The 13543-nt window shown below is 45.9% G+C and overlaps 1 protein-coding gene across 1 annotated transcript in view; it reads left to right on the top strand.

The window, feature by feature from the left end:
• Window positions 1-13543, top strand: part of APPBP2 (amyloid beta precursor protein binding protein 2) — a 422870-nt gene that overhangs the window by 99097 nt on the left and 310230 nt on the right. The window contains exon 2 of the mRNA XM_078679805.1: window positions 12701-12789. Within this exon, the coding sequence (XP_078535931.1) occupies window positions 12701-12789 (89 nt within the window). The remainder of the gene's footprint in view (window positions 1-12700; window positions 12790-13543) is intronic.

Genomic DNA, 13543 nt, shown 5'->3' with positions numbered 1-13543 from the left:
AGTCCCACCGGTTCCTCCACCTACTAAGCCAGGCCCTGTCCCTTGTATTCCTAACTTAAGACCAAAGCCCCCTATGGTATCTAAAAATCAGCCCAATAAACCATCTCAAATACACACACCGGCAGCCGTGGGGTTGGTCAAGAGTAGCCAATCTGCTCAGCCGAGTGCTAACACTAAGGGGGTTGGGACAGCACCGCCACCCAAGGTGCCTAGTTTTAACTTGGCACCTGATGCTGCCACAATAGCTCCCCCATAGGTTACCACCCGGATACCCCCCGGTTAATCTCCCCCCTGACTGCCACCCCTATGTAGTAGTTCTCGTTAATGTTCCATCATTGAAGGCTAACCAGCCCGAGTCACACCAGGCTCTAAAAAATAAGTGTCTCCATTGGTTAAAAGCAAACAAACCACTCCCAATAGGTATGGACGGATTAATCCTTGGTGTTCGAAGGGTTGGTTGGGTGGGACAGGGTAAAAAGCGGTTGGAGGGAGACTGTATCATTATCAACTTCCAGGATAGTAGAGTGGCTGAGATAATCTGTGGCCAAAAACAAGAGGGGGATGGCCCTGGAGTCAGAGCAGTGGATCTGACCTACTTCTACCCTAGGCCCGCTGGTAATCCGCCCAGGCTTGCAAATGGGGATATTTGTTTAGGCCCTAGGGGAAGCCCGCGATATCCCGTGGCGCCCCTCTTCTTTCCCCAAGTCGGATGGCCGGAGATGACCTGGGGCTCCAGGGGTTACTGACTCGAGGGCGGGGGCGGGACGTTGGTAGGGAAGTTGAGAGTCTTCGCCCCCTACCTTGATGCAGCCCTCATCGCCCCCCCCCCATCTGAAATCCATTCCACACTACTAGATGTACCGGGAACGATAGAGATACCCGACATAATTGGAATTCCGATGGTTCTACAAGAGGATTCCCCAAGTCACGACCTGGTATCCGGGGGCGTCCCAGCTGTGACGGACCCATCTTTTAAGGTCCTCAGCTGGAACGTAGCTGGAATTTCAGGGAAATTGACATTGCCTGACTGGAATGCATTAGTGGACGAGCACTCCATATGCATTTTCCAGGAGACTTGGAGCATGGATTCCACTTATAGGGCGGGTTACTCTACCTTCTCTATCCCAGCAGTTCGCTCAGAATCAGGGAGGGGACGCCCATCTGGTGGCCTCCTTATCTGGGTTGCTGCCTCATTGAATTGTAGGATAAGGGAGCATCAGACTGGTTGTCCGGACCTCCTTAATATTACCTTGAAGGACTCCAGGGGTCGTGCCATTTTGAACATCTTTAACATTTATGCACGTGGCACCAAGGGGGGAAGGCAGTCCCCTACAATTGCCCTCCTGGAGGATCTTTTGAGATCAACGCCATATAAGGCTTGCACCCTGGTTGCCGGTGATATTAACTGCACATTCGAGCCCTTAGGCTAGGATGTTTCCCTGGACCAGGATGAGGAGGACGTTAGGAGGGGAATCCCTGCTCTAGAAATAGCCCCCATTAAGAGGTGGACCGAGGTGGCCCTGCAGGTGTACACCCTCAGCTTGGAGTTTAACTTGAGGGCTCTTAATGGGAGGACAGAGTCGGATAAGGGGGGGGGCTCACACCTACAATAGGCCCAACCACACATCAAGAATTGATTACATCTTGCTTAATGTGTGTTTGTGGAACTCGGTGAAGGACATGGCTGTGGTCCTCTCAATAGAGAGCGATCACAACTCACTTTCCCTCACCTTAGACCTCTGGTGGCTAGTTGATAGGGGAAGCCTGGTACCCTCCTCCATAGTGGAATTGGGAGAGTCACAAGTAGCTTCGTGTGGGAGGAAAATAAAGTGGACAAAATTGATACTCTCAGAGGAGAAGGTTGCTGTTATAACGCACCTGTTAGCCCAAGCACAATTTAGCTTGGGGAACACTGAGGGAGGATTGGGGATGGCGTGTGGGGTCTTTAGTGAGCTCACTGAGGCCCTAATCAATTTGTTCACTGCTCCCCCAAATAGACGAGGGACCAAAGAAAGACAGGTAGGAACTAAGGGATGGTACACCCATACATGTAGAGAGACCAAGACCAGACTGGTAGTAGCAGTTAAATCTAAATCTCAAATTAAGATCAGAGAGGCTAGAAAGGCTTACTCCAGGTCCCTCCAAATTGCGAAGAAGGACTGGGAGGAAAAATTTTGGGCAGATTTACTAGCTGCCAGTAAAAGCAAGGATGCAAGAGGGTTTTGGAAATTGGTGGGTGCCCGCAACAGACCCGACGATACTCTGAGGACATGTAATATTCCTCCCCAGAGTTGGTCGAAACACTTTGGATCCCTATATGCTCCTGTAGATGGCCCCCTAAATGATCCTGCCCCTGCCCCCGTCTCGTTAGGGGACGTCACTTTAGATCGGTTTACAGGTAGGGAGGTAGAGGAGGTTATAAAATGGGTGGCACCACGGAAAGCTGCAGGACCGGATGGTCTTCCGGGCGACCTCCTACGTGCATATCCATCTGACTGGGGCATAGTAATCGCTGCCCTTTTAAATGACATCCTAAAGGGCGGCCCTGTACCGGATTCATGGAAAGGGGCTGTGGTCGTCCCCATCTATAAAAAGGGCTGTAGGAACAGCCCAGGAAACTATAGGCCAATAAGCCTGATCGATTCTACCCAAAAGGTGGCAGGAAAGGTAATTTTGGGAAGGATCCTTAACTGGGTGGAAGACAATAGAGTGCTATCTGACTTCCAGGCTGGGTTCCGCTCAGGAATGGGGACCATTGAGCAGGTTTTCAGATTAGCACTCTTAAATTGGAAAATCGTGGAACTAGGCAAGGGCAGTCTGTACTTGGCCTTTATTGACCTGAAGACTGCCTTTGACCTGGTTCCTAGGGAGGAACTCTGGAGGGTGCTTCAGAGACTGGGGCTGCCCCCCTACATTCTATCCCTACTCATTAAACTCCACACCAGCAATTATGCCCAGGTCCGATGGGGGAAAAATGGGGAAACAGCGGACAGGATACCGGTCTGCAGGGGAGTCAGACAGGGTTGCGTGTTAGCCCCCACACTCTTTTCGCTGTACGTAAATGGTGTGGTTGAGCATCTCCAGCAAGAACCAGCGGACGCACCCTGTCTGGGGGGAGTAAGGATCCCTACTCTGCTTTTCGCAGATGATACTCTGCTTATTTCAAAAACTCCCCAGGGCCTACAGAAGCTATTGACCCGCTTCCAGGACTTCTGTGTATCTAGAGGTTTGGTCATAAACGTGGCCAAAACTAAATATCTGATTTTGCATCCCCCAAGGAAATTAGGAAGTCCGCCTGTCTTTAACACCGTCCCCTTGGAGAAAGTCTCCGAATTCGACTACCTAGGGCTTCGCATAACTGACAATATGAACTGGTCCGCCCACATTGATAAGATGGTACTTAACCATAAAAAGGTAGGAGGTGCTCTGCTTAGGGAATTTCGAGCATCACCGAGACAAGCGGTGAGTCCTGCAATTGAGATCTATAAGGCAAGAGGCGTAACATCAGCATTGTATGGGGCAGAGTTGTGGGGTCATTGCAACATGGACTCTCTCACTAAGGCTGAGAACAAACTTTTGAAGGATCTCCTAGCCCTCCCTTCAAGTACCCCGACAGTCCCGGTGCTCCTGGACGTTGGCTGCAAGAGTATTAAAGACCAGGCTCGCCTCCGACCACTGCTTCTTTGGTCCTGCATTTGGAGGGTCCCGGAGCTAAAGTCCTATGCCGACGGCCTGGCAGAGATAATGAACATGGGAGGCTGGGCCAAGATCAAGTGGCTGAGGGACACTAAAAGTCTTTTGGGGGAGTTGGGCTTGGGGGACTGTTGGATCTCAAAATCTGCTCCACCAAAGGCTGACCTTAAAAAGTTATATTGGGATTGGGTCTCTGGTAAACTTATCAGGAACAAACACCATTGCAATCTGACTGCATCATTCTTGGAATTAAAGGATGTGGCTGTTTTTGAACCCTTTCTGGACTTAATCTCCTTGCCAGCTGATAGGTCCCTGTATTTTAAACTCAGGGTAGGCACCCTTCCGATTGGGGCCTTTGTATCAAAATGGAATGGTGCACATCGAACGTCTTTCTGTGCTTTTTGTCCATCTAGGCTAGAAACTGTAGCACATATATTTTTTGAGTGCCCAGACTATATTAAACCTAGGAGACGTTGGCTCAAACCTCTTTTTAAACGCCTGGGAACACGTAGGCATTTGGTCGCACTACGTATTCTAATGACTGATTCCGCCCCTTTAATAGTTTGTGGTGTTTCTAAGTTTTTAAAACATTCATGGTTGATTCGTAGCAAGAGGCTCTCAGTTTCAATTTAATCCATTTTTAGCTAAATTATCTTGGGTTATTCCCATTTTTAGGTCTCGCCTGTCAATGCGCATGCGCATTGAGCTTGCGAGACTATGGGGGCTTAAACAGACTTTAACCAACTTGCAAGGAATCGATGGCGATTCCTTGCAGTGCCCGTGAAATTCAAGCTCAATGCGCATGCGCATTGACATTAAAAGCGCGTGCACATGCCCCCAGCCGCCTGCCTTGCATGTCTTTTCCCTCAGCCGCACTCCTCCCACACCCCCGCTCCGCCCCCTCCCCTGCCTGCCGTGTCGCATTTCTTCAGGGCACCTCCCCTCATCAGTTCCCCAGCAGCATCTGTTCCCCAGCCTGCCGAGAGCAGCTCTTCCTGCTCCGCCCTCTCCCCACTCTCTCTCCCCTCACGACGCTCCTCCCGCTCCGCCCCCTCCCCACTCTCTCTCCCAGCACACCTCCCCCTCCAGCATATTTCGTTGTACTGGGTAAAAAACTGTTCTTGAATCTCACCTTCTGCAAAAGATGCATCATGTGTGTACACAAATGGGTTTGTCGTTTGCCGCTAAAAGGATACTTTAACATCTGTACCCGTACATACTGCGCTTATGGTGAAAGTATATTCTCTAGCTAGATGTAGATTGCCAGTTTGCGAGAGCAGCTCTTCCTGCTCCGCCCTCTCCCCACTCTCTCTCCCCTCACGACGCTCCTCCCTCTCCGCCCCCTCCCCACTCTCTCTCCCAGCACACCTCCCCCTCCAGCATATTTCGTTGTACTGGGTAAAAAACTGTTCTTGAATCTCACCTTCTGCAAAAGATGCATCATGTGTGTACACAAATGGGTTTGTCGTTTTCCGCTAAAAGGATACTTTAACATCTGTACCCGTACATACTGCGCTTATGGTGAAAGTATATTCTCTAGCTAGATGTAGATTGCCAGTTTGCAATGCATGCATCAATTTGAATGTAGTCTTACAAACTTTAAAGAGCACTGCAACTTTTCTGGTATACACTCGTCAAGCATGAGCACACTGTTCGGTGCGTAAAATGGCATGGCCCTATAAATAAATTCCCATATAGACATAGGATTCCTGTTCCAAATGCAAAATATAAAACGTTGTCGGTTTAGGATATTAATGTATTTTTAATTCAAAAGCCTTCGCAATTTGCTCACCTACTCAGTACCTGCCAATAGCAATGTCTATTTGAGGTGTAAGATATTGCCATTATTCAGATAAACTTAACTTTGGTAGTTTTACTGTATGCTGCCTTCTTTTTCATGCGGTTTCAACAGCGTACCATATTTATGATGAGAACATTCCAGTGTAATCAGAGTGGCATTCTACTATTGGGAAATTGAGTATCTGAATATAGTCGTGCTAACGTTACTGATCTATTGTGCTTTGCTGCCTTAACTGAACGGCACATATACAACCTGCTGTAATCCTAGTTGGTAATAGAGCGGAATAGAAAAGACAATTAACTGGCCGTGCATTTGTTCTGAGTGGTTGCACTGATGATTCTAATCGTGTGTACATTCTTACATTAGTTATATTCGTAGATCCGTACTTTCCATACTAGATCACTTAACCACATAGTAGACATACCACATCCCTTTCTGCCACACCTTCATGTGCGTAAATCATATGGGTTTGAACCTCCATTGTATTAAAATGTAATCTAATAGGTCTGATTTCTCCTCATAAATATAGGGGCAGCTGGCACTGCTGTGGGCTGAGAATGCTGGCCTTTTCCAAGAGTCTGAGGGTCTAGGTCAGAAGATGTGTGTCCTAAGGTCCAGAGACAAAAATGATGCTGCAACTAGACATATTAGTTTCATGAAGAAGAGTTCGAATGTTATGCTTTTGTATACTCCCTCCTACCTCCTTCAATTCTTAGTCAAATCGCGAACAAGAACGTGGGCCCCTTGTCACGAAGAGTGACTTGTAAACTGCAACTACATTTTAATCAACTGCCCTGTGTGGAAAGCCAGGCAGGTGGGTGTAGCATCATCCACTACAGGCAGCAACCAGTTATACTTTTATACTCTCTCCCATCCGCCACCTCATCCACCACCGCATCCACCACCACCACATCCACCACACCCACCACCAGCACTTCCACCACACCCACCACCAGCACTTCCACCACCACATCCACCACCACATCCACCACCACATCCACCACCACTTTCACCACATCCACAACCACCACATCCACCACCACATCCACCACCACATCCACCATCACCACCACCACCACATCCACCACCACCATATCCCCCAGATCCACCACCACATCTATATGTGTGTGGCTCTGTGTGTGTGTAGGTGCAAATGCAATGTTCTTGGATTTTTGTCACAATAAAATACACTGAACATAATCTTCACAAAAGTTATTTACAAACGTTTAAGCTATTGCCATTATAAATTAAATAAATTATTTAAGTATTAATTATTTACAAAAATTAAAATCCATTGTTATTTGTAATATCAATACATCTAAGTCACGTAAATACAAAACATGTTGCATTACAAATGCTATAGGTGTCACATTAGCAAAAGTTATAACTATTGGCATTGTAAATGACAAAGCTATTAATTTAGCTATTTTCAAAAACAACACATAAATTAAAAAAAATCATTTACAAGACCAATAGCTCCAACTTTTCTAATGCGAGACCTATTGCATTTCCAATGCTTGTTATCTGTCTTACCATTTAAATGTAACGTACATTGCACTGTTTTAAAAAATATGTTTCATGTGTATGTATGCTTTCAAGATATCTTGCTTATCGAATAAAAGCTTTCAACAACATAAATATAAGAAAGATGTGGATAGATTAGGCAAGTGTAAACAATACATTTGTGAATGATGAGATGTGGCTGTTTCACTAAAAATACTCACGGAAATTGATTGTCACATAGATCAAGGACGGTTCTATGAGCAAAAAAGGAGATTGTTTAAAAAGAGTCAATAAAAGGACCATCACCAGGGAGGATAGACGGTAATAGAAATCACAAAGGATATCAAAAAACACAACGATGTGTTGCGAGTGCAACATCAGTATTAAATAAATACTCTGCCAAAGTAAAGTAAAAAATGTAAACCAGAATTTGAGCTGAAAGGGGAACCTATCAGAGATACCGCAGTGGTAACAAAATTACCTGATAAAAAGAGCCCCTATTAATGGTAAAATTGTCAGTCAAAGTCCGAAAACATCTGTTAGGTGAGATCACTGAAAAATCAAGCACTCCGTTATTAACTTAAAAACAAGATGTGGGTGTAGAGAAGTGTCTCATGCAAGTTCCCACTTCATTAAAGAGTGAAGCAAGTATTAGAACATTTGAATGTTGGGAACTGCATTGAAAACATTGGAGTGCTGCAAGCTTTTAATGGCCGGTAGAAGCTTGGAGCTCCAACATTCTAATGTCCTTCACAGCTTTGCCCGATCCCCTCTGGCTCCATGAGGCCTTTGTTTTATTTGTTAGAATATTCTGCCCTCTAGTGGCGGAATGTTAATAATAGCCGTCTGTAGCTTGGCATTCAAGTACTGCTTTCTTCGGGCCTGAATCTCTGTAGTGGGCCTTTAACCACTTGCATGCTGGGGTTATTCCCCTGCTGTGCCGGGGGGAGGGGGGCGCGCACAGCGCCCCGGTGCACATGACGAGCTCAGCTCGTCCGTCACAAGGCACAGTGCTCGCGTGCTCATGACGAGCTGAGCTTGTCATGACCACACCCGTTTTCGTGGAACGTTCAGCACAGCAGGGGAATTAGCCCAGCTTGCGAGCGTTCCACGGCTCATGACGAGCTCAGCTCGTCATGAGCACCGGAGCACCGTGCCTCATGACGAGCTGAGCTCGTCATGAGCATGCAACGGGTTAATGGCTGGTATAGCACGCTGCGGCAGGCTATGAGGCTATAGTAGGAACCCTACTGCCAAAAGTTGGTGTGTCCTGTGTACGACTTGGATCAGAAGCGCACGCGCAAGATTGAGACGCTTGTTAAACAGAGGCCATAGTCGATACACATGGTGAAAATTGAAAAACACCTAAAGGGAGGATGTAACTAAATGAGAAGTGCACAATTGTTGTCTCTTAATAGTGGAGAGTTAACAAGGATGTACCTCTTGTAGTACCTTACCTATGTTACTGATGTAGAGAGAATGATAGAGCTGTGCTGACAAGGATGGGTGTGCTGCATGTCGATTCAATCTGAAGAAGTGCTTGAAGATGAAACGTGTATTTATCATGATGGCCTCATTGTTGAAGAGGTGTGGCGCACCGGCCAGGGTGCCTGACTCCGGATCTCGGGGTTCACTGTTCAATCCCTGGTGCCAGCAGCAGGTTAGTCCAGCACCATGTGACTCTGGGCAATAGCTTGCTTAATCATCCCGACGGCCCCCAGCGCCGGGACACCTCTCTGGAGGTAGCTGTGCGCTTTACAAATGCTGGTATTTCATTGTGGTCTTCTTATCATGCAAAGGTCAACAAATGGATGATCCACGACGAATAAAATAGACAAATTTGCCTGTAGTAGTGCATATTAAATTGAGCAATTAAATGATTAATTGACCTAATTGAATGCATTTTACCTGTTGATAATTGTTGGTTTGTAACCATTCCATTAGAAACCATTGTTCGTTTCCCTCTTGATCATCCCTGGTTTCAGGTGGTTAAAAATTGTGATCCTTTTGCTTTGTTAACCTGCTCAGACGGGGAGGTACATAGACATAAGAATCTAATGCTCTTGAAACTGTGTCAAAGCCTTTGTGACAAAGGTTGGGCAAGATCTCCGAACCTTTTTTTCCATTTGATTACAGAGCATGGTCCTGTTGCATAATATCTAGGATCTGAATTAAGGGCCTGGCTGTTGGTGTGGCTGCCATGAAGGAAGCATTTCAAGAGGCGCTGTAGAGCGTAGCCCTTCCAGACCACCAAAAGGACCCAGGCATCAGTCCAGTGTTTGCAGTGGAAATGGCACCTTTCCTCCACTGGTATGCAGTGGATTTCTTGAGATGGTGCATAGAAGAGCGTGGATCACTGGGGAAGTTACTGAAATTTGTTAGCCTCTGAGTTGGGGGTTCCCTGCTTCCGACTTTAAGGGCAAAGACTTAAGACAAGTAGCACAGTGCTTGGACAGATCAGTGTGTTGTGCCTGATGGTGGTACCAATAAGATTCTGGTACAATTCTTGCTCAGATGAGTTTTTGCTCAGGTTAAGGGTAAAAGTATACTCCTGCTGGACGTAGTTTGAAACCTAAGAAGAGAAGGAGTTAAGACACATGCCATATGTGCAGCCTTTAGTTGGGCTTGATTGCTATGGAATTTGTTTAAAGGCTTGAGCACAAGGCTGGTAATTTGTTTTTTACTGATACATTTGTAGACATTGTCCATGTGGCCGGTCGATGCCTTGCCCTTCGAAAAAAGGGACCATCACCTCCACATACTGGGCTGACAAGATTCCTTGAAGCAAACACAGGACTGTCTTTGGGCGCCTAACACGTATTGCCCAGAGACATTGAGACTGCAGTCAAAGTAAATAGTTCCCTCAAAATCTCCGAGGCTACCCGGGGACCTTGGGCTCAGTCACCATTTAAAAAAATGTTATTATTGTTTTGAATATTAACAATTTACAGTATAGAATATTGTTCAGTTGATTGCACAGTGTTCATGTTGTCATATTAACTGTTTCCAGTCATCTCCGTCTGCAGATCTTTTATCTGGATTGGTTATCAGTATTTCAAAACCTAAATACAACTTTCTTTGCAATTAAACCCTTAATGTAGTTATTTTTTTAATACTTTTATTCGCATTTTCAGAATACAATCCTGCAATATACAATAGACAGTGAACTGCACATCCCGGAACAGAACAGCATTGAGCGGCTCAAATACATCAGCTATTGTGATGTTGGCAATTGATATAAACAGGTGAAATATAAGGATTATCAATTAGGGCAACATAACCGGGCCACAGAAAGTATGCAATTGTGCATACGCAGCCATTTTCGCATGGTTATAGAATTGCCACATAATCCATCATTTGCCGCATAATCTACAGATTTTAACAAAAAAAAATAGTTTCTAGCTCAAAGGGAACGAAGGTTACAAAAACTGCAGTGACATGTGTTGCAGCACAGTGGAAGGCCCTTTGCAAAGCTGGATTAGTCACCTTTCTGTTGCTTATTGGCATTTTTGGTGTTATACAGGTACTAATGAGGTGCAACCAATACCCAGACAGTGTTACCAAGTTTAAAAATGACGAAATAATGAAGTAATACTATTGCAAAATGTGCTCTGCTAGGCCTCACAATTTTCCTTTTCTTGCCACAATTTTTACTCCACTCTGCCGCGTAATGTGGCTCTCTCCTGCAGCATAATTCCAGTGGCCCTGAACATATCATAGTAATGAAAGAAGTGGACAATATCCCACAGGGTTTGGTCTCTCATCCATCAGAGGAGTAATCTACATTATGTAGTGAATAAAACAATACTAAAACATAGTAAACTCTCTGGCGGTCGCCCCTAATTGAAGCGGGGAAGGGGCAAGTGAGGGGGAGAGAATGTATGGTGCAGAATTATGATCTTAGTTGAACCGCCCCCGAAGCCTGGAACTCTCTCCCCATCCAGATCAGGCTAGATCCTGATCATGTGAAGTTCCGGAGACAGTTAAAACATGGCTTTTCTAGCCAGATGAGCTCCTCCAGCTCTCTTGGGTTCGGTGGACAGGAGGTTCCTTTGCCTGCTAGCGCTCTGAGACCTTCGGGTGATTTATGCGCGATACAAATGCAAAAAAAAACCGAGGGGTGGTGGAGTGAAGTCTAAAGGAAGGGGTATATGGGCCCTCTAACAAAAGTTACTTGGCCCACCTTGTATGTCCAAACTTAGTCTACCAGTATTTGGTTATTCTTGTTAGGTAGGGACTACATACTAGATTAAATAATTTGGGGGGGGGGGGGGGAGGGTGGAGTTACTTTATCGAACAGCTTGAGAACATATGTATCCCAAAGTGTGGCAGCACTCTCACCTTCCCAGCGGTCTCAATTGGATTCCATAGCATCCGCTTCACCTAATGCCCACTTATGCGTCGCTTGAATCCAACTAAGTGCCGTGGGCGGCTGCGTGGCTTTCCAGGCCATGGCTATTAATCTTTTTAAACAGGGCGAGGTCCACCATTCTCAGGTGAAATTTAGAGTGCTTAGTGCGTTTAGTGATCTCTAAGAGGCAGAGTAGTCGGTCAGGGCATAACTGTACTTCGACTACTGTGGATATGTGATCCAGTGCCCCATTATTGTACTTATTGTAACAAATTATTAACAGTTAACAATGTCCTCTGCGGGTGCAGGTGCGGGTGCAGTTGTATGGTACAGTTGAACAGCGAGATGGTTGTTGTAGGCTCTAATCTCGGTTTGGTATCCTTGGCTTCTTCCAAAACCTACATGCCTTAATTGTTAATTTAGGGCACCTATGCTTTGAAGGACAGATGCTCCAAAGCCTTTTCCATGGCACAGTAGTAGAGTGTAGCACTCTGATCTGTTTTAGGGGAGAGGTGTGGCGCCGCGGCCAGGGCGACTGATGCTGGAATCTGGGGATCAGGGTTCGATCCCCGGCGGCAGGTTAGCCCAGGTTAGCCCAGCACCATGTGACTCTGGGCAATAGCTCGCTTAATCTTCCCGACGGCCCCCAGCGCCTAGAGACCCTTACGGGTGATTGTGCGCTTTACAAATGTGGATTATTATTATTTTAGCATTGCCCAGATCCTTGTCTTTGTGTATAGGTCACACAAATGCAGCTTCTTGTGGTGGATGGGAAAGACAGCTGTAATATGAATTAGCAGGAACATCAACTATCCCCTAGATTGCAGGGGCTGCCAGCAACATGTTTATAACCAGCAGCACCAGCAGGATCTGCATTAGTGCTGCTGGAAGGGACAGGAAGGATGCATGGAGTCAAATCCTATACTAACCCTGATGGCTCTTGGGTGGGTTGGGTAACTCTTAATTCATCTGTTTCTAGTCCAGTGAGTCTGACGTGCCCACCATGCACTCCACTTCCTTGAAGGGGAAGATCATACAGGAAAGAATTCATAGAGACCTGAGGAGATGGACCAAAACTACCAACAGTGACTCTTGAGTACCCCGACTTTGCTCCAGGGAGTCTGATCCCAAGTTCTGGTCTGTCAAGGTGGGCATATCAGTCGCCAAGAAGCCGACAATAAACTACAGACAGAAAGTTATTAAGGCACCATAAAGGTAACTGTTATTCTCTTTTGCTGTGCCTTCACTTGGTGCTCCTATTTTCCCATTAATTGCTTCACCTACAGTTTTTACTATGCACATGTTATTGTACGTTTTAAAGTGTTAAAAAAGTTCTCTTTCTCCCTTTTCAGCTGTACCAGCAGGGCCGCCTGTGTCAGTTGGGTAGTGAATTTTGTGAATTGGAAGTATTTGCCAAGGTACTTCGGGCATTAGACAAAAGGTGAGTCTGCTTCACTGTGTTTTTTCATAAATGATTAATATTGTCACATGTCATATATATTCATTCATTTTTGGGTCTTGCTAGAGAAAGTAGATACTATTTGTTAGGTAGGACCATAATGGGCTGATATTTAAATTAGTGACTGGACATGGTCCATTGCTCACTGTGCCACTGGAACCAAGCTACACCCAGCTGAAGACGCCCAATCAGGTAGAAACTGGTGTGTGACTGCTTGTGTTCAGGTTCAGAGAAGACTTGGCTTAGCACATTGGGTGGACTGTTCATATTCGACCAGGACCAAGACTTATTTAGCATATGGCTAGGTCTAATTTAATCTGAGGTGTCATAGCACATTAAAGAAAAGGAGTTGGAATGCTATCCTGCATGATTGCCAGTTGTTCGACTTATTGCACGCATTCTTCCCATCACCTTTTGTGTGTTTGTGTGTTTGATGGGTCCAAAGACTAGCATACCGCTTCTCATTGCATTGATTTAATCTCACTGTTTAATGGTGAGTTTGTTCATCTTTTTTAGATCTCGCCTAATCAGCGCGCAAGCGTGTAATCGGTCAGCGCTTTTTGGAAAACTAGTGCATGTAGTGCACTGTTTTCAACGAGCGCTCGTGCATGTAAGGCATCCACCATGCAGGAGCGAGCAGCTTCGCCATCGGATTCCAATTTTTGTGCCCGCTCCTCGCTTGTTAATTGGAAACAGATGGCGCTGCAAGGTAGATGCTGTACATGCACGAGTGCTT

Source organism: Lissotriton helveticus, chromosome 3_1 (assembly GCF_964261635.1).
Source record: "Lissotriton helveticus chromosome 3_1, aLisHel1.1, whole genome shotgun sequence".
Taxonomy (NCBI): domain Eukaryota; kingdom Metazoa; phylum Chordata; class Amphibia; order Caudata; family Salamandridae; genus Lissotriton; species Lissotriton helveticus.
Note: the sequence above shows the minus strand (reverse complement) of the source record. Positions and strands in the feature narration are given on the sequence as shown.